The 26,641-nt window shown below is 41.2% G+C and overlaps 2 protein-coding genes and 1 pseudogene across 14 annotated transcripts in view; 1 reads left to right on the forward strand and 2 right to left on the reverse strand.

The window, feature by feature from the left end:
• Window positions 1–26,641, forward strand: part of RBFOX2 (RNA binding fox-1 homolog 2) — a 281,003-nt gene that overhangs the window by 36,527 nt on the left and 217,835 nt on the right. The window lies entirely within an intron of this gene.
• LOC113921371 lies at window positions 1,986–2,266 on the reverse strand (annotated as a pseudogene).
• LOC113921370 (protein S100-A10-like) lies at window positions 8,608–9,116 on the reverse strand. Its single transcript, XM_035729088.1, has one exon. It carries the CDS (start codon window positions 9,086–9,088, stop codon window positions 8,795–8,797), a length of 294 nt encoding a protein of 97 aa, XP_035584981.1. The 5' UTR covers window positions 9,089–9,116; the 3' UTR covers window positions 8,608–8,794.

Consider the following 26,641-nt stretch of genomic DNA (forward strand, 5'->3'; position numbering starts at 1 on the left):
TCTTCACAGTCTTAGTGCTCAATTGTGTTGATTTTTGTATCAACACAATTTTAGTATTAGGGCCCTCAGGAGTTAATGCATTCTTGGTATGTGGTTTACAAGTAACATGTCACAGATGTGAGACTGAAGGAATTACTTGCATCAGTGAGTACCATAGATTTGAGTGATTTAAATGTTGAATGATAACAAATATTTCACTCTTGTCATTGAAAACCAAAAATGGAAGATAAAACACCAACCCTATCGTAGAGACACAAGAAAACAGGTTAGTCGGTTCACATTTCTTTTTCTTCCCTAGGCCGTTCATGTAGCAGCTCTGTTTTTTGTTTTGTTTTGTTTTGTTTTACTATATATACATACATATATATATATATGTACACACAAAACCCTGGTTTCCAACAGACTGAGTTTATAAGGACTGATTAATTCTCAGGATAGATCTGAATCTGTTTTCAGAATTGCCTGTGTAAAAATAAAAAAAATAATGTAGAATTTTAGGTTAAGCATTTGATGAATAGTTGATAAATCAGTCATCATTGCTAGTTTAAAGATCGTGTTGGTAACTTGCTTCAACCTCGGAAGGAGGACAGTAGGGGTTGGGAAGATGACTGTATAGTTTTAGCTATTCTGGCTGATACTTTTTCTTTCACCTTTCCCATTTATCTTGTTTACTTTGGCTTTCTAGTCTAATGGAGGCCTTCTTAAAGGGTGGACATAAATAAAATATGCGTGTTCTTTTTCTCTGCTAATGACGGTAAGAAAACATCATCTGTTAGATTTGGTCTTTTATGATGAATTGGCTCTTGGGAAAATAACTTGACTTATTCTCGGTGCAAGTTTGTCATTTCTTCTCTCTCCCACCTTCAGGACAGGCAGTGTCGGCTTTCCATTCAGTGAGGGAGCGTTGCCTTTCAGATGAGGGAGCTCAGCCCACAAGCCATGGGTCTCAGCTTGTGCTTGACAGAACTTTGTTAAGTGAATCAGGGAGTCTGAATTATTCATTCTCTTCCTCATCCTGCTGTTCATATCAAATTCCTGCTGTGTCTTTGGGGCATCTTGCCAGTCTTCAGCATAATTGATTTCCTTGCTTTGTGTGGGGTGTGTGTGTGTGTGTGCGTGCGTGCACATGAGTTGTGCCTCTGTTGAAGCATTCCTGATTGCCTAGTAGAGGAATATTTATTAAGCACACATGGGCAAAAGCACAAGTGTTCACTCCAGATCACTAAAAATATAATGGACTTACTGCTTTTATAATCTAAAGGAGAGGTTGGGATTGATCTTTTTATTGTCCAGGACACATAATATTCTTTCTGGGCAACAAGATATTACTGCCTGAGGAATTATGAAGAAGAGTCTTCTGTGATCTGATTGGAACATTGGGAACGGAGACTGTGCTTTTCTCTTTTTGTTCTCTAATCCTATTGTCTCTTCAGTGTTTTTAAGATACCTCCTTGAAGAGCCCTGTCAGGACTAGAAGGGCTTAGAGTGGTCTAGTCCAGAAGCTGCAAACTGGACGCCTGTGGTCTGGCCCTTGCACATGGGGTTTTGTTTGGCTTACACGGTATTTTGAAGGCATGTGTATTTAATATTTAAACACTGGGAGAACACACATGAAATCCAGATTCCTGGCTTTTCAGGGCAACAGTGGGCCTGCATTCCTGTGGGGTGGACTTTCTCGCATCCGCACAGTGGCTCTTCCCTATAGGAACCTGTTTGCTCCAATACCACACAGCCTCTGCCTGTGTACTTCATTTTTTATTTACCTCTGGTGAGCAGTATAATCCTGCTCTAAACCAGTCAACTTATTTTACAGAGGAGAGAAAGATTGGTCCCAAATCTTATACGTAGTGGGAAAAACTTAGGTGAGGATTCATGCTTCTTGACTCAATTGATTTTGATGCTTATTTCTGCAGGCCTTTTTTTGTTGTTGTTACATAAATTAATTCATTTATTATAGGCTAGCAATGTTTTAAATGGTGGAGCTTCTACTGGTCTTTCAACTCCTTCAGTCTTCTGATGGCCAACTTTACTGTGATGGCAGAAGTGGTGTGTTGTAGGTCCAGGCGCCACCAGCGGCGGTTTTCATGCAGGAACCACAATGCCAGATCCCCACCCCTCGTCTTTTCATCTTGGTTTTGCCACAGAAGGAGCAAGTGTACTTGGTGTGCTGGCTTATTTCAATCTTCTTCACCATTTTCCTGAGGGAAGCACCATAACAGGTCCCATATTTACCCACGATTCCGACCTTTTTTGTGCGTTTAGCCATGTCGCCGCAAACTAGGTCTGAGGCCAGAGAGGTTGCAGGTTTTTTTTTTTTTTAACAAGTTCTTTTCTTACCAGTATGTTTTCTATTCATTCAAAATATTCATTGTGTAGGTACTAAGAGTGAATGCTGGGAATGTAAAAGGAATATGGTAAATCCCCCTGTTCTTGATTCAGTCTCGAAAGACCAAATGAGTCTGCTTTTGGGGAAAGTTACTATCTACTGTTACTCTGTACTGTTAGATTGCTTTATATTCTTTATATCACTTAACCACCATTTGGAATTATTTTAATTTGCCTCCTTGTTTACTGTCTGGCTTCCTAAGTAGAATGTAAGCACTGTGAGACCAGTGATTAGGTCTTGTACAGTGTTGTATCTCCATTGCCTGGGAAAAATCCCTGACACTGAGTAGATTCTGTTTTTGATGAATGAATGACTAAAGGAAGCAATAGATTGAACTGGGCTTTGAAGGACAAATAGGAGTTTTCCATGCAGACAGCGGAAGGGTAGGGTGTTCCAGACAGAAATATCGGTATGAACAGAGTCATGAAAATACATGGTATGTTCTTGTGCTTCTTTGGGGTTGGCCACAAAAAGCTGTTTTTGATAACAGACCATGTGGATTTGAAGGACTCTGGGTCCTTGGTAAAAAAAAATCATAAACTAAATGTGTTTCTGAGTCAGAAACTCCAGTGTAACTTTTTCCCTCTCTTCCATAGTCTTTTAGCAGGATACTGGCCATTCATTATAATTAGTGATTTATAAAACTTCACTGGCATATTTACTAAAGTAGTATTATATGACAGATGTAAATTAAGGGTGTGATTCTAATGTGCCTTCAGTCTAGTATTTTGCAAATCCAGAACAGGTTATCTTTATGGACCAATCAGTGAATTTCTGAGGGTATCTGGCAGAGGCTCTCAACATAAGTGAGCTGTGCATTAGAAAAATTTCATTCCTTGGCCATCCCCCACCTAGGCCAGTTAAGTCAGAAACTCTGGTAGTAGGACCCAGGAATTCATATTTTTTTAAACTTCCCCAGATGATTCCAGTACGCAGCCAAGGTTGAGAACCATTGACTTAGGGAAACACAAGGGAAGGGAGATAGTTGTAGTTCGTGGTAAGTTGAAGTATAAGGGGGGGGGAAGCCAAAGAGGACAGTCATTAAGAAAGTAATTGAAGATCGGAGAAAGATGAATACCATACGATTTCATTCATATGTGGAATTTAAGAAACAGAACAGATGAACATTCGGGGAGGGGGAGGAAAGGCAAACCAAGAAACAGATTCTTAACTGTAGAGAACAAACTGATGGTTACCAGAGGGGAGGTGGGAAGGGGGGTGGGTGAAATGGGTGATTGGGATTCAGGAGCACACTTGTCTTGACGAGCACCAGGTGTTGTATGGAAGTGCTGAATCACTAAATTGTGCATGGAAACTAATATTACACTGTATGTTAACTAACTGGAATTTAAATAAAAACTTGGGAAGAAAGTAATTGAAGAGAGTTATTAAAAGATTTTCTGAGTGTGAGAGAAGGGGTATTTTAGGAAATCAATTTAGAAATGTATGATTTTTAGAGCGATTAGAATGTAAAGAAGTTGGAATTATAGGTGGTGTCAGAGATAAAGGAAGTATACCTAGTTGTTGAGGAGGGAGAGAGTCTGAATTCCATGGGGTATGCTGTTCCCCCCCATGAATTATCATTCAGAGATCCCAGCTTTCTAGTCACATGTGATGAAAAAACACTGTTCTTATTTTTTTTTTAAAGATTTTATTTATTTGTCAGAGAGAGAGAGCGCAAGAGTGATTGGGCACAAGCAGGGGGAGTGGAAGGCAGAGGGAGAAGCAGGCTCCCTGCTGACCAAGGAGCCTGATGCGGGACTTGATCCCAGGACCCTGGAATCATGACCTGAGCTGGAGGTAGACGCTTAACTGACTGAGCCACCCAGGCGTCCCGAAACACTGTTCTTGAAGTAAAACATCGTGGGTCATAGTCCTAGATTTCCCACTATTAGTTATGTTGATTTAGTTCAGTTTACCAACCATTTATTAAGTGCTGTATACTGTGTTGGACTCTGGAGATGGATTAGATACAACTCTGGCCATTTAGGATCTGACATTCTAGGGATTTCTTTGTGTAACTGGTTAGGCAGTTCTTAACTTCTCTGGGCGTTTCTCCATCTGTGAAATGTGGGGATATGATGACATTTTTTCTGAGGTTCCTTTCAGCTTTGACATCATATTGCAGTGATTGCAAGTAAAATCTTAGTAAAGATCAGCACCTCTTAGTAATTATGTAGTTTTCTTCAGTAGCAAAAACCAAACCAAAACAAAACAAAAAACAAAAAACAAACAAGAAAAAGTACAGCTAAGGGTTTGAATTGAAAGAATCCCAGGACCTTATCACACCCTTTCCCTGTCTTACCTTTCTGTCAGGTTCTGTGGGGTTTTGACAAGTACACGTGGTAAGGAGGAGTGGAGAGTGGGTGTCCCTGGGGAGGAAGTGTCGTGGCTGGGTTAGCGTCCGAGAAGAGCCTGCTGGAAATCTTGCCGTTGTAGAGTTGCGGGCAGATGGGGAAGTGTGGCACCCAAGAACGGTTTTGAGATCCTCCATGGTTCCCAGCACCTTGTTGAGGAGTTCCTGGCCACATTTGTCACCCAGCTGAAGTCTGCTAAATTGGGAACAAAGTGCTCCTCATGCCGGCAGCTGTCAGGATGAACTTCGGAGAACCGGGGCCATGTCTTTCTGAGCGTTCTTGGGTGTTGCACATAGTCATTGTTTTCTCCGGGAGGTTGTTGGGAGAGTGGAGAGGGGAAGGGGAAGGGGATGTGGGAGGCAAAAAAAAAGTTTCCAGAAAAAGAAAAGAGAAAACAAAAAAGAGCGGTGAAGAGCTATTTGTGAGAACGGGAGCTGGGTGGGAGGGCTGTGGTACCTTTGTAGACTGTTGCACTCCTCGCTGCTGTCCTGCCTTGGGGGACATAACACTAATAATAACTGTGGTTAGTTTTTAATTTTTTCGTGATACTCTCAGCTTTCCCTTTTGTCATAAATCTATTAGCGACTGTTAAAGGATTTTTTTTAATGTAAATGTTGCACTCAACATATTCGTCCAGTCTAGAGGCTGTACCATGATTTCTATTTAGATATCCTGGATCCTCAGACCTCAGATTACTCTCCAACCATTTCCTCTCCCACTGCCCACTTCCCGTTTCATTCTGCAGTTCTTGTGTGCACCACATGACCCTTCTCAGCACCTGAATGCCTAGCACTGTGCTGGCTATTGAGGATGTGGAGGGAGGCAGAGAGACAGTCCCTGTCCTTGGGAGCTTTCAGTATAGAGGCGGGGGGGACTGATGCTGAGGAGAGGTGCAGTGTGGTGAGTGCAGGGGGAAAGGTGAGTGAGCGATGAGATGGCCAGGAGAGGGCACCTAATCCAGCCTGGGCAGCGTGGGTGGCAGGGACCTGGGGGTTGTAACAGGAGCGACATTTCTGTATGTTCAGACAATGGAAGAAATAGGGAAATACTGGCTTAATGGATAGAACACAGGGAAGGGAGTTAGGACTCTTCCTCTGTCGTCTTTTGTGTGCAAAAGTACCGCAGTTTTTTTTGCTTCCTACTCCCTGCAGCGGATTATCTCTTCCTCTGGAATTACGTGGGTTGGAGAAGAATGGAGAGGAATGGGCCCACCTGCATGGCGGGGAAAGGGAGGCATAGGGACGTGGGTGTTTAAAAGCTCTTGGCAGGACGGGCTCTGAGCACAGACGGCTGTTTGTGTTACTGTTACTGTAGCTCCTACTCCTGCCTTCCCTTTCGTGTGCTTCTCTACAGGGGTAATTGTGGGATCCTAACTGCTGTCTCTTCCCGCTGCCAGCTGAAGTCAGTGCTGATGTGCTGTGCGTTACAGAGCGTACAAGGACTTCTGTCTGGGCTGTCATCGTAGTGCTGCCATAAATTTTTGGGGGCCTCTGCAGCATCAGGGGAAAACAATTTTTTTGTTGTTACTGAAATCCACATTGGTGAAAACGTTAAAAAAAATGAGTACACCAAATTTTAGTGAGGGATTGACTCCTAAATGGAGCTAAAATTAACTTTGGTGAGTGTTTGGATTTCAAAAGTGTTAGATACCAAGGGTTAGTGATCCAGGGGAAAGGTGATTTGTCTGGGAATCTGACAAATTCTAGTCGTGTTCTGGGTAAAACCGAGGGGAGTGAAACAGAAAGAGGATAGGTTTGCTGATCTGCCATTTTTTTTTTTTTTAGGATTTTATCTATCTATCTATCTATCTATTTATTTATTTATTTAAAGCATGAGTTGGGGGAGAGGGAGAGAGAATCTCAGGCAGACGCCCCGCTGAGCACAGAGCCTGACCTGGGGCTTGATCTCATGATCCTGAGCCGAAATCATGAGTCACACACTTAACCGACTGAGCCACCCAGGCACCCCCAATCTGCCATTTCTTTGCTGTGTGACCTTGTCCAGGCCACTTTTCTCATTAGTAAACTAGAGCTAATAAGAGCTATTGCTGAGTTGTTGTGATAATTAAACATTTATTATTCCACTACTAAAGGCTTTCCACAGGCTTCTTTCCTGGTATTTATGTCCCAGCAAGGTAGAATCCCTTGCTGTTTCTTTTCCCTTCTTGCCCTTCTTGCCTTTGGACATATCTTTTCTTGTATGGCTTTTTACCTGCCTGCTCAGAAAATTTTCCACCAAGTAAAACACACATGAATTCATAAACCTGGCAAATTTAGGTTAATATTAACTCTCCTGTTACTTAGATCTCAGCTATTTGATGTACCATTTTTAAGGAAACCTTTCCCTCTTCTCACTCCAGTCCAGAAGGTATTCTTTCTGTGATGTTCCGTAGCGCTCTTTGTCTCCCTTGCGAAACTGTGTTTTCTGGAGGCAGTGGCGGTCACGTGTGCTCTTGCGTTACCACTGTGTAGCCTGTGCCACCTCCTTCCCTTCCCTGAAGTGATGTAGGGTCTGAACCTAAGCTACCTGCAAAACTCAGGACAACACCAAGAGGCACTGCATCCCGCCTGTCCCCAGTTGGTTTATAACCAGAAAAAAAAAACACTTACTTTACACATAATTGATGGTAAAACCGACTTCCTTTGGGGGTAAATTTGGCTTTCAGAGTCGTTGGAGCAGGGAGCCAAGTAAACCTGATTCTTGATGCATTGGTAGAGCTTCAGACCTTTGCTGTTTTTCATGTATAATAGTTATTTTTCTGCTTTGAGGAGAAAACCACTAGAAATTAAGAGTATGACTTCTGGCAGGAATCTAGTATCGCAATTGGGCCAAACAGTCCTAAGTCCTAATCCCATCGCAACCACTACTTTTTAGAAGAGGACCCCTTTAAGCAAAATATCGAGTACCTTTGGGGATGATATAAACCTAAGGGGAACAGTAGTTTGAGACTCCTCAAATATCCTTGTATTACCACCCCCCTTATTTTCTTTAGGGCTGTTTAGACCTTGGAGGAGTGAGTGAGAAAGAGAGAGAGAGAGAGAGAGAGAGGGGGTGTGTGTGTGTGTGTGTGTGTGTGTGTGTGTGTGTTAGACAGGGACCTTTCACTCACATGAGCTAAATACATTCCATTGTGGCCACTGGTCTATTTGTCCTATACATCGCAAAGTGTGACCCCTCTGATGGGTCACTCGGAACTTATGATGGAGTGAGGGACAACATTTCCTACGTACAGAAGTAAAGACCAACCATGGCACTTTTAACCCTTTATCACTTTACAAGTCTGTCTGTCTCTGTTAGGCTGACTTCCTTGAGAGCAGGGACGGCCTGATTCATTTTACATCCTCAGTGGTCGGCACACATGTTTGCGTGTCACTCAGTACACAGTGGTTAGCTGTTTGTGGAACAAGGTAGTATGGTGCAGAAGAGGGAAAGCTTTCAAATTTGGCAGACCTCAGTCAGAGTGGGTCCAGCACTTGTTAGCTGGAGGACCTTCGACCAGGTTTTAACTTTTCTGAGCTTTAGTATCAGCTTTATTGTGAAGATAAAGATATTGTGCCCTGCACACTTCCTGGCACTGGAGGGCTATTATTTTTCCCCAAGTATTTATTTTGAAATACCTTCACAATTAGAAAAGAGTTGCCAGAACAACTAAAAAATAAAAATAAATAAAAAGCCCCCAGAATAGAAGAAAAACTCTCAAAGTACCTATATTCCTTTTACTCAGATTTCCCAGTTAATATTTTATTGTGTTTGCTCCATTGTCCACTTTCTCTCTCTTTTTTATTTTTTTATTTTTTATTTTATTTTATTTTTTTTAACTGAAGAAGGAATTTGTTTATTGAGGGTAAGGGTGCAAGCAATATAAAAATCAAAAGCTTACCTGACTTTTCTTTCTCTGCTTCTCAAATGGGGGTTGGATTTTATTTGTACATTTTCTGAGGGTCCCGATTTGCTCATGGAATCCTTTATACAGGGGGAAGCTGTGGGACAGATTCCTAGAGATCCTGCGGGAGAACTCTCATTGGGCGGGCGGGAGTGTTGCTCATGTTGCCTACTTCTTTCCCTTCTGCTTCATGTGTATTACAAAATAGTCATTGCATGCGATGGTGAGCCCAGCAATTAGCGAGAAGCAGCTCTGGAAGCCCACTTTGCCGTCTCGGCACTGGTCCAGGTCCTTCATTATTTTGTCCATGGCCAGAGGGTCTTTTTGATTTTCCAAAAATCCAGGGAACTCCTTTTCCATGAGTACTCTCAGGTCCTCCTTTGTTAAGTAGCCTTTATCCCCAGCAAACTTGTGAAACGTGAACATCATGGTTTCCATGGCGTGTTCCATTTGAGATGGCATTTTGGTGAGGTCTGTTGAAACCTTGGCCCGAGGCGCGGCTGGGACGCACGGCCAGTTTCTCTCTCTTTTTTAAAAGATTTTATTTATTGAGAGAGAGGGAGTGCAAGTGAGAGAGTGAGCACGAGTGGGGGAGAGGGGCAGAGGGAGAGGGAGAAGCAGACTCCCCACTGAGCAGGGGAGACAAAGGCAGACACTTAACCAACTGAGCCACCCAGGCGCCCCTGGCCACTCTTTATGTGTGTGTGTACATGCACACTCTTTATCGTTATTTTCTAAATTTTGAGAGCAAGCCACGGATCTGATATCCCTTCACTGGGAAACACTTCAGTGTGTATTCCCCCAGTAGGACTGTCTTACATAGCCTGGATCTGCTCTCCAGATGAGGAGAGCAGTATTGGTGCACTGTCACCATCCATCCACACAGCCAGTGAACATCTTGCCAGCTGTCCCGGTAATGTCTTTTCTCTGTTTTGGTCCAGGGTCCTCTCTAGGGATAGGTGTTACATTTAGTTGCATGTCTCCTCAGACTCCTTCAGTCTGGAACAGTTCTGAGTCTTCTTTGCCTTTCTTTCATGTCCTTGACATTTTGAAGTTCTAGATGTGGGTCCATCTGTTTCTTCGTGACAACTGTCGTATCATTTTTGTCAGGAAAATGCTGTGCCCTTAGTGTATCACCTGGAGGCAAATGAGGTCTACCTGTCCCACTACCAGTGATGCTAACCTTGATCACTTGGTTAAGTTGGTGTTTGCCACGTCTCTTCAGATTAAATTCATCATTTTTTTGTTTGTTATTGATTATTATGTTGTGCAAAGATAGTCTGAGATTGTACCACTATCCTGTTGCTCACCAGACCTCTGCCTCACAGCCTTAGCATCCACAGACAACTCCTTCCTGGGATAGTTGCCAGATGGTGATTCTCTGTTTCTGTCAGTCTGTCTGTATTTATTAGTTGGCATTCCACTGTAAGGAAGAGTTTTCTTGGGGCGCCTGGGTGGCTCAGTTGTTAAGTGTCTGCCTTTGGCTCAGGTCATGATCCCAGCGCCCTGGGATCGAGCCCCTCATCGGGCTCCCTGCTCACCGGGAAGCCTGCTTCTCCCTCTCCCACTCTCCCTGCTTGTGTTCCCTCTCTCACTGTCTCTCTCTCTCTGTCAAATAAATAAATAAAATCTTTAAAAAAAAAAAAGTTTTCTCATTTACTTGTTTATTTCTGTCAGCAGAGATTCATGGATTCCTATTTTATTCAATAGGTTGTAATAGGTTGTAATTCTATATTCTGATCCTTAAGCTGTCCCCAGTTTAGCTAGTGGGACCTGCTTTATGCTGGCTCCTTTGTTCTGTTGGCTTGACCCCATTGTTCATGGGACATTTCTTGATTTGCTGGCACAAGATTTTCCAAGGTTATTTTGTTCTTTTCCTGCTCTAGCCCTGGAATCAGCCATTTCCAAGGAGCCCTGCTTCTTTTAAATGGAGGATAGTAATTAGAAACCAAAATCTGGGTGCTAAGGTGTACACATGCTGCTGGGGTGTCACTACCTCTAGGTTCTCTCAGCAGACAGAAAATACACGTATATATATGTACACATGCCATATATATGTACATCTGTGACTGTTTATTCCTAGGTGAATGTGCAAACATGCATGATGTTTGTGTGTGAGCATATATATATCTGTGTGTGTGTGTGTATATATATGTTATAGATTTTACATTGTAAAACCATGAGTTTTAGATCATAAAACTAGAATTCATTTGATAACTCCATCTTAAGTCCAGCCAACCTCTTTCCAGTTTTGTAAAATATTCTCAAGTAGGGAAAAACTTAGCTCCTTTTATCCTCAGCATATGTACTTACTTCATTTATTTACTTGGTGTAACCAATTTCCCAGCCACCCAGGTGCCCCATCTTATCTTTTCTTTTCTTTCTCTCTCTCTCTCTTCTCTCTCTTTCTCTCTCCCCTTCCTTCCTTCCTCCCTTCCTCCCTCCCTCCCTTCCTTCCTCCCTTCCTCCCTCCCTTCCTTCCTTCCTTCCTTCCTCCCTCCCTTCCTTCCTTCCTTCCTTCCTTCATGTGTATGGGCATGTGTCTTCATTTCTTTTGGGTAAATACCCACAAGTAGGGTTGCTGTCATATCTTAAGCATGTTTAAGAAACTGCCAAACTGTTTTCCAAAGTGGCTTACCATTTTTGCATTCCCATCAGCATTGAACGTATGAAGTAGTTCTAGTTGCTCCACATCCTTTCCATTATCTGGTATTGTCAATTAAAAAAAATGTTGAATCCTTCTCATAGGTATGTAATGGCATCTCTTTGTGGTTTTAAATATTATTTCCCTAGGGCACCTGGGTGGCTCAGTCGTTAAGCATCTGCCTTTGGCTCAGGTCATGATCCCAGGGTCCTGGGATCGAGCCCTGCACTGGGCTCCCTGCTCAGCGGGAAGCCTGCTTCTCCCTCTCCCATTCCCTCTGCTTGTGTTCCTGCTCTCGCTATGTCTTTCTCTGTCAAATAAAAAAATATATATATTATTTCCCTAAATATTAATGGTGTTGAGCATCTTTTCATTTGCGTATTTGCCATCCATATCTCTTTTTATTTATTTATTTTTTAAATAAATTTTTATTGTTATGTTAATCACCATACATTACATCATTAGTTTTTGCCATCCATATCTCTGATGGTGGGTCTGTTAAACCTTTTGCTCATTTTAAAAATTGGGTTGTTTGTTGTCTTTTTTTTTTAAAGATTTTATTTATTTGAGAGAGAGAGAGAGAGAAAGAGAATGAGTGGGGGAGGGGCAGAGGGAGAGGAAGAGGCAGGCTCCCTGCAGAGCCAGGGGATCATGACCCAAGGCAAAGGCAGACGCTTAACTGACTGAGCCACCCAGGTGTCTTGGGTTGTTTGTTGTCTTAATGAGTTTTGAGAGTTCTTTATATACTCTTCATTCTCGTCCTTAATCAGTTACATGTTTGCAAATATTTTTTCCCATTCTGTCATTTTAAGTTATAAATATAGCTTCTTTATATAACTTTATAGTTATGTAGAAAGATTGGACTGGATTCTTTGGGGCTTTCCATATAGCCTTTATGCTGTGAATACCCAGGAGTAATCTTGGTAAGAGGATCAATCTAGGCTTGAGGGGAGTTGGAGATCCTGGAGGATACAGTGGACTTAATTGCCTCCTCCCAGTGACTGACTGAGGGTGCTTGTTGAGAAAAGAAAGGAAGGACTGATGGAAAAATATGAGGGGTGATGATGGTGGCTGGAGTCTTTGGTGGGAGAGTCCAATGTAGCCAGTTCCAGGGTGGGAGAATGGCTGCTAGAACTGTTCACAGTAGAAAGGTAAGGAGCATGAGAGGGGTCAGGGAGCTTTAACGTGGATTGTGTTGAAAGTGTTGCACCTAGGTGAGATCCAGCCAGGGGTTCATTTGGCAGAAAAGAGAGAGGCTTCGCAAGGGGATGTGACTTTCTGAAGATTATGGGGGTTGTGAAGTGGCAGAGCTGGGACTTAAATTCAGATCTTTGAGAACAGCTGTGAAGAAGGGCCTCAGCGCATGAGAGGGAGGGGGAAAAGCTAGAATTCTGACTAAGCTAGGGTGACCTGTTTTTGTTATTCTGCATGTCTTCTACATAATTTGTAAATACTCTTCTTGTATTTTCTCAATACTTAGTAAAATATAACAAAACTGGAATGACAGCAGAATTGGTGATTGGTAAGAGTTTGACTTTAAATCCAATTGGAATATATTTTGGGTTAAACAGAAAACACTAGAAATCAAATAGGAATGCATTTTTGGCACAGCAAGAATGTTTGGTTCTTTCTGACACCCAAAGGGAAAGGATACTAAAGACAATGAGAGATCATAGATCTGGCTTTTGCTGTTATAATTAGCTATGAAAATACTCTCAAGGTTAGGATTTACTGGAATTAGAATTGCCTTTGGATTAAAAGAGAATGGTGAAAGGAAATATCTGGAAAAACCTGATAATAATAGTTATTATTTTATTGGATTCCTGCTCTAATTCAGGCACTGTGTTAGGCTCCTTGCCATTACATTTTCCTGATCCTTCCATAACTTTGCAAAGTATTTGGTGATATTACATTCCTGTTTTATACATGCAGAAATTGAGATTCAGAGATATTAAATAACCTGTCCAAAGTCATAACTGGGATTCATCCCTGGGCCTGTGTGGCACCAAAGCTTGGTGTTTTTTCACTATGTTGGGGCTAATCATGGTGTCCTGTGTAGACCAGCATTCTTCCCCAGTGGTTTCTTACCAGTTCACTACAAGATAGGTACAGAAACTGATTGTGAGCACTGAAACTTTTATAGCAATTTGACAGAGTAATTTTATGAGTGTCAAATCCAATGATAACAAGTTTGGGCTTGTATTTTGTCTTTGTTTCTTAAAATTTCAGTTTTTTCTAGTAATTAATTTTATGGTGTTTTATAAAAGTACCATTCTATGATGGATTAGAACTTTACGAACAGAATTGCTGCAAGTCGTTCGTGCAGCCCTGCCGTGTACTGGGCCACGTCTCTGCTCTTGAGATGCTTGTGCATCAGTATACAGTGTGCTGTCACACTGCGGTGGACTCCGAGTTCCGAATGGCGGGGGAGACAGGGTCAGAGAAAGGGAAAGAGGCAGTAGGGAGAGGTGAGAAGAATCTTTGGGAGGAGTCCCCAAACTGCCCTCAAGTGGTAGCAGTAAAGAAGGGTGAATCCCAGTTCTCTCCTAAGATGAGGAGGCACACTGTGCCTCCTTTGGTCAGATGTTATGTTTGGATTATGGTTGGCTTTTTGCTGAGTCCTCACTTGCTTTTTATTACACCCTGCAGTGATGCTGGTGTTCTAGAGGAGGACAAATATGGGAGACGGAATTTACAGAAATTAAGTTAACTGAAGGCAGAAATTCCAAAAATCGAAAACCTCCTTTTCTCTCCTCACAGCTACACACACATGAACCCGTACCTTGAAGTATTTTCCCTTTAAGGAAAAAACTGCAGTTCTTTGGCAGGGCCGAGAGTTTTGATTGGCCCTCTCTACTGCTGTTTGCCACGAAGAATCCTGACCAGTCCAGTTTTGTTTAGAGCTGGTTTGGGAGTCAGCCGAGCTGCCAGGTTCTCTGTACCTAATTTGAAACGTGCTAGTGTTCAGGGAGTGGTGGGCCAGGTTCCTGGGATGCACCTCCTGCAGTTCAGCTTTCCACGTTCCAGGAGGAAATGTGACCCTGCTGTTTCTGGAGTCCCATGTCAGAGACACTTACTTCTCTCTGAATGCCTTTGAAGTCCTGCCAGTTTAGGGAAGGGGGAGGTTCAACTCACCGAAGGGTTATGTTTTTCGGGAGCTTACCCAGAATGGGACACCATATGCAGTGGCGCAGGAAAAGGAGCCCACTCATCCTTCAGGTTAACTAGGATACGAGATTAAAGAAAGTGGTCTCAGTTTCATAGGACTGTTTTTCTCTCCACTCCCAGATCAGAAATGGCAAAACAGACTCTCTAAGAACTAGACCCCTGTTGGTGACCAATTTTAGTTATGAAGGAAACATCAGTCACCTTGACCTGCGATAAAGACAGGTATTGCATGGTCCGACCTCTTGCCTAAGACCTTACATGTGGTCTGCAGTAATGCCTGCCATTCTGGTTGTGGCTGAGGGCGTGGCTGAAGGCAAGGCAATGGACACAAAGCAGTTCTAATCCTGAACCTTTTACTTGCTCAGCTGGTTCTTAATCCCTGGGACCCAGCCTAGGGTCAAGAATTTGTCCCTGATTGCCATAGGTACAGCTGTTGAGACAGGTTGCAGTGCTCTGGCGCTGGTGACCGCTGCAGCCTGGGGGTGGTGTATGTACGTCTGCCCCTCACTCTGTGGGTAGAAACGTGTTGAGGGGCGCCTGGGTGGCTCAGTCGTTAAGCGTCTGCCTTTGGCTCAGGTCGTGATCCCAGGGTGCTGGGATCGAGCCCCATGTCAGGCTCCCTGCTCAGCGGGAAGCCTGCTTCTCCCTCTCCTGCTCCCTCTGTTTGTGTTCCCTCTCTCGCTGTTTCTGTCAAAAAATAAATAAAATCTTAAAAAAAAAAGTATCAAACATTTAATGAGCCCTGTGATAAGTTTAGGCAGTTTATAATGCCAGCCTTTAAATTTCATGGTGAAATAATTTTGATAATTTTCAGATTTATTAGAACCCTTTTAAGAGCTTAACAGACGCAGGAAGATAAGAGATAAGAGAATGAGGCCCACGGAGGAAGCAGCAGTCAGGGATCTCATAGTACTTTAAAATTACCACGTTGTTATCAAGTCCTGAACTAAAATTATATTTTAAGAGCTCTGTGTCTCTCCAGTAGATGATTCTTTTCCTGAAGATGGGTAGTTTCTAATTCTTTTTTTTTTTTCTGTATTCCCCAGAGAATCCGGTCTTCTTGGTAGATTCAATAAATATTTGTTGAGATCAATTAAATAAATAAGAAGCTCCTAAGCACAAAGAACAGAGTTGTATTTCAGTGGTTTCTTTGTGAACTGAATTCTCCAGGTCTCTGTGCTATACTTCTCTGATTAGGTTGCTGGGCCCAGATAACTAGCCTGGTACTTGCCTTTAAACGTTTTATCCCCTGCCTTGGTTATGTTGTCGCTAAGTGATACGAACATAGGGCATGTGGCTTATAAAGGGTACTCAGCTGGGGGCACCTGGGGTACCTCAGTCGTTAAGTGTCTGCCTTCGGCTCAGGTCATGATCTCAGGGTCCTGGGATCGAGCCCCAGATCAGGCTTGCTGTTCAGTGGGAAGCCTGCTTCTCCCTCTCCCACTCCCCCTGCTTGTGTTCCCTCTCTTGCTGTCTCTCTGTCAAATAAATAAATAAAATCTTTAAAAAAAAATAAAGTGTACTTAGCTGACAGGCTCTGCCCATTCTCCGCCACCACATACCTAACTCCTTTCCGTATGGTCTTTGGGAGCAGTAAGAAAATTCCTTTGAAGTGCTGATTCCTAGGTGAAGCTGGTGGCTAGTTGTGTATGCACTCTTTATTTTTGTGGAATTTGAGGAGGTAGTGGTGCTGGAAATAATCTTAGGGAGTCTGCTGTACCCCCACGTTTTGTCAGTGAAAAAACAGACTCAGAAAGGTGTTAAGTGGTTTATTCCTAGCCACATGGGTACTTCATGGCCATCAAGACTGGTCTCCTGGATCTTAGGTCTAGGCATTTACCATACTACCACAGAAGTCTTAAGTCTTGTGTTTTTTTTGTTGTTTTTTTTTATAGAAAGCATCAGTAAAAATCGAATTTCTGCAGAAGCAAATACTGGCAATTTAGGAATGTGAGTGGAAAAAACATTTTCCCTTTTGAATGCTAGGAGAGCTATCCCAAAGTTTCTCTTTCTACTCTTTCTACTCTGATGTTACAAGATGAAAAAGTTTCATAAAGGATATGCTTCATTTAATGCAGAAAAAAGTAGGCCACTTTGCATTTCTAAAAATAACACTTAAAAAATCCCAAAATTGTGTAAAGAGGTATTTTAGTCACACAAATGCTGTAATTTTCTGGGGGTTCCTGGGCCCCAGGAGCATGCTAGCTCTCTGAATGCTTTATGTTCTTATAGGACTCTTGTTTGAGGTGACCCCAGAATGGGAGATGGAGAAATGTGCTCTGAAGGGTGATTTGGGGGGAAGGGATGAGAAAGTTGCAGGCGGGAAAGCTCAGCATAGTGGTTTTAGGGAGTTTTCATTTCATTTTATGTTTTTAAAGGGAAGGCCTGCTAGAAGCTTGGTCCTAACTGATTCCAGATGGGTCTGCTACAGTACAAAGGGTTTTCAGTGTGTTTGGGATAGGGCAGACCAAAAGGGCCCCCTGAGCACTTCCTGTGCAGCTCTGCAATTGTACTCACCTAATCAGAAACAGCCCTGCCTGCTGGAGCTCAAGGGCAGCCATCTTGGGTTCTCTTCGTGCCTGATTCTGTGAACTGCCCTTTCCTCCTGTCTGGTTTACCTCCGCATCCTATCCCCTTCCCTCTCTAATCTCTTCTCCATTTGTTTGCAGGGAACATTTTCTGTCTATATGTATGTATGTTCCTCCCTATTCCTTGTGGGATGGGAGCTGGGAGGAGGGGAGAAGAGGAAAGGGCGGGGGTGGGGGGAAGGGAGGAGGAGGGGAGAATGGCCAAATTAAAGGCAGATGCTGAAAGGCTTTTTTCCTGGACCCGGGAGATATTTGCTGGCAGTGGGTAATGGGAACATGAGAATGTGAAGCCGACTTGGAAAATGAAGCCACCATCCATCCATCCATCCGTTCATTCATTCTCTCTTTTTCCCCCCAATCCTGTACCCTTTCCAAAAGGTTCAGAATGTTCCAAGTGGGTGGTTTGTTTACATTATAAACTGAGTGTCACTGGCCCTTTCTGGTTGTTTGCCAAAGGGAAAGTTTGACGGTGATTTTAAATCCAGTAGAATAGAAAGGTATTTTGCACTCAGATCCCAGCATTGTTGCCACAGGATCATCCCTTCTGTGCTTTGATGTCTGCTTGAATTTGGCCAGCTTCTTAGCTATTGCTGAGGTGTTCTGCATAGGTTACAAGAGGATTTTTGGTGATGCTCTGCTGCAGGGACAGTCGTTCTTAGGGGCCTTCCAGACTCCACGTGGGATATATTTTATGAATAAATTTGACTATTTTGGTGCAGATGCCTGTTAGACTTGAAGGTATGCTTGGTGTTTGAATCTCATTTTTTTTGGATCTAGCTGATGGTTGCAGAATGTGGTCCCAGAGATTTATCTGGGTCTTTATAGTTTTTTTCTGATCCATTTGGCTGTTGTATCCATGTTGTTGCATAAATGTGAATTTATTCAGATAGAATATTGAAAAATACTACGTAGGCATAAAATTTCCAGCAGCGTAGGTTTGTTTTCCTGACCTGTCCATGCTTTCAGTGCCCCTTTTGTTGTCATGTAAGTATGGTGATCACTTTTTTTCTTGAGTCAAATGTGTGGAATATATTGTCTGGTGAACAATTTTTGTGCTGTTTCTAGATAGTGGGGTTGTCTGGGAGATATCGTTGGGAAATGGAAATACATGAATTTCTGGGATATTCTGATGTTAGTTGGAATGTCGGAGTGTTTAAAATTGGGATTTCTTAAGCTAGGTCACATAGTCACCCTTCTCATGAGTGACTCTTAGTAATATGGCATTGAAGCTAATGGAGAATTACCTGGTATTTTTTAACCGTCAGCTGCTTGTAATAATGTTCTCAGTTTACCAGTAGGATCTTCCCTCTTACCTTTATTTTTTAAAATCCCCCTTTAGGCGTGAAGGAGAGAAGGCAGCTAAGGTGTGTTTGTTTGTCTTGGCTATTATTTGCCAAGTATCAGACTCCTGTTGCCTCACTTAGTACTTGGTGGCCTTAACTCCATTTGCAGAGGAGAAAACTGCTCTTGCCCAGTGTCACATAATCAGTAAGCGTCAGAGACCGCTTCAACCCATTATATTCTGGATCCAAAGGCAGTGTATGTTCTCTCGTGCTCCGAGTTATATCTAAGTCCTAAACTCTTCTCAGAAAAAAATTCTTTTCTAAGGGGAATGCAGTGATTAAAATTTTTTTAAGATCATTTAAAACTTATTTTTATTGTCATCTTCCTCCCTTTTTCAGCATGCTGACTTCATGCCTCTAATATATAAAAAGCTGATACTGGAGAAAGGAAGGAGGCGAACCATTTAATTACTGTTCATAGAGAGGCTTTGAGGCTCTGAAAGTTGCTTTTTTTTTATTGAAAATTTTACTGGGATAATTGTAGATTCACATGCAATTGTACAAGAGCCACTTTTGAAATGGTAGAAAGGCAGAGGTTCTGATTTAGAGGCAGAGAAACACCTGTACTCATCTTCTGTGGCAGCGTGGGGGGGATTGCATGAGGGGCTCTTGGGACTTCCGCTTTGCCTGGGCAGCTCTCTGCTGTCTTTGGGAGGCACAGGTGCTGTAAATACTGTCAGGTACTGTCAGTACTGTACTGAGAGAGGCCCTCAGTTGTAGTTTCTAGTTCGAGGAGGCCATACTGTGAAATCTTGATTGGCTTGAGCAGAGACAACATTCAGAATGAAGGGATAGATTGGAGATGGAGGCAATCTGAGAAATTGGAAGAGTGAGTTGGAATTGCTCAGGGTCAGTCTACCAAACATCTTTGGTTGGGATCACCAGGAAGACTCCTTTCATTGTTTGTTCCATTAGTTAGATGTCATCTTCTGAAGGAGGCTGTCTTTAACCTAAAGTGCGTTTACCTCAGTTTTCTTTAGTTTATCATGATTTGTAACTAGATGCTTACTTACTTGGTATAGTGTTTTTTGTCCACAATTTGTCCACAGACTTCATGAGGGCAGGGACTGTGTCAGTTTTTCACACTGTATACATGGTCCCTAGACTATGGGACCATAGCAAGTGTACACATCATAAAAGTTGGTTGAATGAATAAATACCATGGGAAATTATGGTTCTTGCTGAGGAGCTTAATTCTTAGCTTGTCAAGCCTTTACCTGTTATTTTGGGTCAGAGTACTGACTTTGAAAATTTTCTAGATAAAAGAGTTTTACTGTCATAGACTTCTTTTATCTCATGAACAAGGTAGTAAACTATTTTAGCTTGAGGTCATCCCTTAAGTTCTGTTAATGGATTCTTGCATTATTTCAGAAAATATGCTTAAGGCTTAGAAACACAGGCTATGAAGCATCTGGTCTACTTTGACCTCTAAAATGAGCAGACTTGTTCTTTTCCCTCCTGTTCTACATGTTTGGAAGAGTGGCATGATTCTATTTTGAGGCTTGTACAAAATGGGAGACTAAGGAAAACTCGATGACTTTGGTTTAAAAACTCTCTGCTCATCTGAATTGGTTTAATGACTATTCTTTTGTTTAACCCCTTCAACTTCTCATCCCAGAATTGAAATTCCTAAATTTACTTCTCATAAAAGGGTCATAATAATTTGATTCCTATCTCACTGAGACTCTTTCTTAAGTTTGGCTCTTCTGCTTCCTCTTCTTCTTTTTTTAAAGGTAACCTTTCTCTCCAAGACCAGGAAGAAAAAGGATAAGTAATTATGGGCAAGAAAATTGGAAAACATTTAAGGAAAAAATGTAAGGTTGTGTGGGTGTGTGAGAATATGTGTGTATACATATATATTTTTTCCCTTCTCTGCCCCACTCTTCTCTAGCTAGAATGAGATTTTTTTTTTAAATTTCAGGAAAAATTGCATAATTTCCAGATCTAGCTGTTTCTTTCAGTTAGTTGAGCCATAAAATACTGAATTTGTAGCTGTTATCTTATTAAGATCTTAGGTGTACTCTTCTGAAAATTGGTAATTGATGTGGTTTTTAGATATGTGTATTGAAGAAGCAGTAGCAGTAATAATATAATGCCTCTGCCCTGTTCTTCCTTACTGAAATAGAAATTTGCTTATTGGAATAGAAATTTGCTCATTTGTTTATATACACATACATGATGTGCTGGGAATTTCAAAAATATACATTTTATTTTATTATTATTATTTAAAGATTTTATTTATTTATTTGACAGAGAGATACACAAGCAGGGGGAGTGGGAGGGGGAGAAGGAGGCTTCCCGCTGAGCAGGACCCTGGGATCATGACCTGAGCCAAAGGCAGACGCTTAAAGACTGAGCCACTCAGGTGCCCCAAAAATATACATTTTAGATGCTACTTTATTAAAGTTTTTTGAGGAAAACATACAAGAATATTTTCATGATACTTGAACTAGGACATAAATACTAACTATGAAGGAAAAAAAAGATTGTCCACATTAAAATTAGGAATATGTATTCATTAAAAGACACCATTAAGAAAGTAGAAAGGCAAACCACAGAATTTAGGAAAAGATAATTTGCAATACAGTATCTAGCTGGTATCCAGAATATATACATAAATAACTCCTACAAATCAATATATAAAAGAAGTCCTGTAAGTCTTAGAACAACCCAGTAAAAAAAATGGGCAAAAGATTTGAATAGATACTTCACAAAAGGTGATCTCCAAATGCCCAAAAAGTAGTCAACATCATTAATCATCAGAGTAAAGCAAATAACCACAGTGAGATCCTACTACACTAACTCCAGAATGGCTAAAATGAAAAAGGTGGACATCACCAAGCGTTAGTGAGGTTGTTCAGCATCAGGAACACTCATGTACTGCTAGTGGGAAGGTAAATTGATACAAGTTTGGAAAACTGGCCTTTGGCAGTATCTGCCAAAGTGTGCCCAATAATCAGCAGTTTTACTCCGGTATACACCCAACAGAAATGTGTACATATGTGGCACCAAAAGACATGGATAAGAATGTACATAGCAGCTTTTTTAGTAGTAGCCCCAAGCTGGATAATACAAATGCCTTTCAGTATTACTGAAATGTTTTTCAATAAATGATGTGTATTTATACACTGGAATACTCTACAGTGATGACAATAGATGGAACTGTTGCTCTATTCAACAAATGGATCAGTTTCACAAATATAATGTGGAGTGTAAGAAACCAGCACAAAAGAATATATAATGTGTATTTGATTCCATTTATATAAAGTTCAGAAATAGGCGGAATTAATTTATGGTGTTAATTAAAGTCATTGTGGGCTGATAAGAGTGACTTTGGACATGCATGAGCTGGACTTCTAGAGTGCTGATAGTGTTAGCATTCTATTTTTTTTTTTTTTTTTTTTTTGCCTAGATGCTTGTTATATGGGTGGGTTCACTTTGAGGAAATTCATTGTCCATTGCCCATTTCTGTGTATATATGGTCACTTCAGTAAGAAGTTTGCTTAAAAATCAGATTCTACTTTTGTGCAGTGATTGCTGCAGCTGATAGATAGCTTTTCCCCTCATGCATGTACTAATCCTTTGCCTGTCAAAGCTGGTGGAGTGTGGGTGTGTACATACATTTATGTGTTCATATGTTAGAGCCATTGTATGGGCATGAAGATGCTTCTTTTACTCACCTAAGTTTCCTTGTCACATATTCAGCACACTAAGTTTCAAACATCAGTGGGAAAGGAAAACTGGTGAATAAACTGCACCAATGAGTTTTCAGACCCGTTCTCTGAGAAGAATGAGGAAACTTTGCCTCAGAGGGCAGCAAATTTGGATTTTGCTCTGTAGACAGAAGAACCTCTCCATTAAAGGTTCTCAGCTACTAAAGGCTTCATTTTCAGAAGGATGCACCTCATTTGGACCTTTCTTTTTTCAAATTGAGAATTAGTTGATATATAACATTATATTAGCTTCAAGTGGACAACATATTGATTCAATACATATTGTGAAATGATCACCGCAGTAAGTCTGCTTAACATCCATCACCATACATAGTTAAACATTTTTTTTTTCTTGTGATGGGAACTTTTAAGATCTACTTTCTTAGCAGGGTGCCTGGCTGGCTCAGTTGGTGGAGCATGCGACTCTTGATCTTGGGGTTGTGAGTTCGAGCCCCATGATGGGCATAAAGTTTACTTAATATAAAAATAAAAATAAAAAATAAACTTTAAAAAAACCTACTCTTAACAATTTTCAAATATATAGTATAGGATTATTAAATGTTGTCCCCATGCTGTACATTACATCTTCATGTCTTATTTATTTTATAACTGGAAGTTTGTGCCTTTGGACCACTTTTGCCCATTTTGCCCACTCCCCATACCCCACTTCTGGTAACCACCAGTCTGTTTTCTGTGTCTATCAGTTTGCTTCTCCCCTGCCTCCCTTCCGGTTTCACATGTAAGTGAGATCATATGGTATTTGTCTTTCTCTGTCTTATTTCGCTTAGCCTAATGCCCTCAAGGTCCATTCATGTTGTTGAAAACAGCAGGATTTCCTTCTTTTTATGGCTGAATAATATTCCATTGTGTGTGTGTGTGTATGTATATATATATATATGTATATGTATATATATATATACACACATTTTCTTTATCTACTCACCTATCAATGGGTACTTAGGTTGTGTCTTTGTCTTGGCTATTACAAATAGTGCTGCAGTGAACATGGGGGTGCAGGCATCTTTTTGAATCCATGTTTTTGTTTTCTTCAGATTAATACACAGAAGTAGAATTGCTGGATCATATGTTAGTTCAATTTTTAATTTTTTGAGGAACCTCCGTACTGTTTCCCATAGCAGCTGAACGAATTTAGATTCCTACCAACAGTGCACTAGGGTTCCGTTTTCTCCACATTCTCACTAGCACTTGTTATTTCTTATCTTTTTGATAATAGCCATTGTAGCAGATGTGAGGTGGTATCTCATTGTAGTTTTGATTTACATTTTCCTGATGATTAGCAATGTTGAGCACCTTTTCATGTACCTGTCATCTGTATTTCTTCTTTGAAAAAACGTCTGTTCACATCCTCTGCACATTTTCTAATTGGATTGTCTGTTATTTTGCTTTTGAGTTGTAGGAGTTCTCTATATATTTTGGATACTTACCCCTTATCTGATAAATGACTTGCAGATATTTTCTCCCATCCTGTAGGTTGCCATTTCATTTTGTTGGTGATTTCCTTTGGTATGCAGAAGCTTTTTATTAACCTTTATTTTTATCATGGAAACTATAAAGAGAAGAAATCTCCACATGGAAATCCCCTCCCCCAAAAAGGAAGTCTAACTCCAAGTAAGGCATTTTAGGAAAATCCAACCTGGATGAGGTAGAAAATCTAAAGATGTTGCCTTGCCTTCTCTCAACTGGACCATATCTCTTAAATCTTAACCTGGCTTTAGCAAAATACTTAAAAATACTTGAAAGTTCTCCTAAGTTTGCTATGTTGTCTTATGATCATACCTTTGTAAATCTTTGCTCCCCCTGGAAGGCTCTCATCTGCTTCATTTACCTAAGTGAACTCCTGGAGCTCATTCTTCGGGACACCTTCTAGAGTTAGCCATTTCCTCTTCTGTACTCTAACTGTACCTGTATACACCTCTGCCGCATCACATGTTACACTGAAGTCTGTTTACTTGTCCTCCAGTGCTAGCCTTTCAAGACTATCAACTGGCATGTGGTAGGTATACAGTAAATATTAAAAGAAAAGATGAACAATTGGACACGTTTTCTGAAAGACAATAGTTACTTTCTAAAGAATAAAAGCCAATTATAATATTTGACATCAGTAGATATATGTTTAAAAATTTTTTTCAGAAGAAGTGTTACTTTGCAGTAACGTCTTTTTTTAATTTTTTTTATTTATTTTTTTTTAAAGAACATTAATGCTAATTGTCAGAGTATCTTTTTTTTATTATTTATTTATTCATGAGAGTCAGAGAGAGAGAGAGAGGCAGAGGCAGAGGGAGAAGAAGGCTCCCCGCAGGGAGCCCGATGCGGGACTCGATCCCAGGACCCTGGGATCATGACCCGAGCCAAAGGCAGACGCTTAACCATCTGAGCCACCCAGGCGCCCCACGTCTTTTTTTTAAAGCTTTTATTTATTTGAGAGAGTGAGAAGGCGAGAGAGAGAGAGAGTGTACATGAGAGGGGGAAGGGTCAGAGGGAGAAGCAGACTCCCTGCTGAGCAGGGAGCCCGATGTGGGACTCGATCCCGGGACTCCAGGATCATGACCCAAGCCGAAGGCAGTCGCTTAACTGACTGAGCCACCCAGGCGCCCCCTTTGCATTAACTTCTTAAAACCAGGGGTGTATATTTACAACAGGGTGCATATTGTGGCAGTAGGAGAGAGTGATGCTAACTGGTTCACGTGGGTAACAGACACATGACCTTGGCCTCTTTTAGCGTGGTTCTCTAATCAGCTGATTTAATTTTAGTGGAATCCCTGGAGAAATACTTTGAAATGCTCTGGTTCTATATGCAGAACTTAGATATCATAAATCTAATGTATAGATCCTGACTGCATTAGGGTTTATGGATTAAAACCAGCAGCATTAGGACATTATGACTAGACCAGTGTAGGTATTATGAGAGTGATGATTTTGTTCATCTCAAATATTATAAAATTAAATTCCAGAATATGTTATCTGAAGTTTTGTCATTTTACTTCAGCATGTAATTTCTCAAGCCAGTTTTAATTTAAAAAGATCTGCGTAGAATCATTGCCATTTGTCCAGAAGTTTAGAATAATAGGATTAGAATAATAAATTAATAAGTATTGAGCTCCTGCTTAGGGTTTAATACTTTTGGGAATATGTGAAAAGTATAATTTTGATCTTAATGTCAAGCAACATATTGATGATACATTTTATTGATGACTTAAGAAAACACAGATACAAAATGATTTTTAAATGTTCCTTTCCAACCCCAACTGTCTATAAATAGGAGGCCAAGTAGAAAAAGCAGAGGCTTCGGACTGTAGCAGATCTGGGTTAGAATATTGGCTTTTTAAAAAATTAAAGAATGTGTTATATAACCTTGGTCATGCTGACATCCCTGGAACTCTTGTTTCCCTGTTTGCAAAATGAGGTAAGAAGGTATACCACTTGCAGTTGTTCGGTTTTATTCTGAGAATGAATGACAAGCCCTGTAAAACTTCCCCGACACGTCATAAGGGCAGCTAATGCTCGCATGAACGAAATGAGCAGGTAAATAGAGCTGTGTTTGCAGTGGCCCACTTAGCCCAGGCCATTGTGGGTGGATTTCATAACGATAACTAGCATGAACCAAGCTCAGTAATGGATTTGATGGGCATCTTGGACACTGTGCTGCATCTTCCCATTGTAGCATAAGGTGATTGACCTTCTGTTTGATTTTAAGAGTGTAAAAAGGTCTATCTGAGGAGGGCTCATCATAGCCTGTGGAACAATCTGACCTCAGGAAGGTGTACACAGCAAGAGTTTCACACACAGGTGGCTTGTTAGGAGTCCAGAAGGGGTGAGAGAGGAAAGCACAGATCTCAAGGATGGGCTACTCCCTCTCCTTCTCCTTCCCCTGGAATGTGAGTTTCATTTTATTAGCAAATATTACATCCTTTGCTGTTTTCCACAGCAGTTTTGTAAAGCCTATTCTGGATGCCTGTCTGTTAACTGGTGGGCATTTTGACTTTGCTAAATGTTCCAAATTGTTTAAATTCTGTTCTGGGTAAATGACTATTTCTTATTATACAAAATCATTTTCTTTTCCTGTCTGTTTTTTCACTGCAGAATTGGTACCCTGGAGCTGAGTCTTTGCCCTGCAAACCAAAAATATAATTTTCCTGGGTGTGTCTTATTTTAATCCACTCCCTTTCATACTACAAGGCTCTGACCTGCTTGGAGCCTTTCCTACTTGGTTACAATTGGTGCTTTGTCCTTTGGAGTCAAACAGGACATAGGCACTGGGTTGATTCCATGTTGAGCTATCAAATATGGCTCTGAGAAAAACTTACTTTCCTAGAATGGGCAGTGGGCAGCTGAGCTGGAAAATGAAGCCCTGGCTCCTATTTAGCCATCATTTAGGGAGAGTGAGCAGCAAGTTCAAAATCAGAGTTAGAACTAAGCAGAGAACAAGTAGGGCTAGCTCCCAAATTGAGTACCAGTCACACATCGGCTGGTATATGAGGTGACTACAGCTGGATTTTACCAGAAGTAGACACTGTTGGGGGAAATGTCTGTGGTTCAAG

This window comes from Zalophus californianus, chromosome 9 (assembly GCF_009762305.2).
Source record: "Zalophus californianus isolate mZalCal1 chromosome 9, mZalCal1.pri.v2, whole genome shotgun sequence".
NCBI lineage: Eukaryota > Metazoa > Chordata > Mammalia > Carnivora > Otariidae > Zalophus > Zalophus californianus.

Excerpts from the sequence above, each read along its gene's own strand:
- LOC113921370 (XM_035729088.1), bottom strand. The coding sequence starts at position 9,088 with ATGCCATCTCAAATGGAACACGCCATGGAAACCATGATGTTCACGTTT.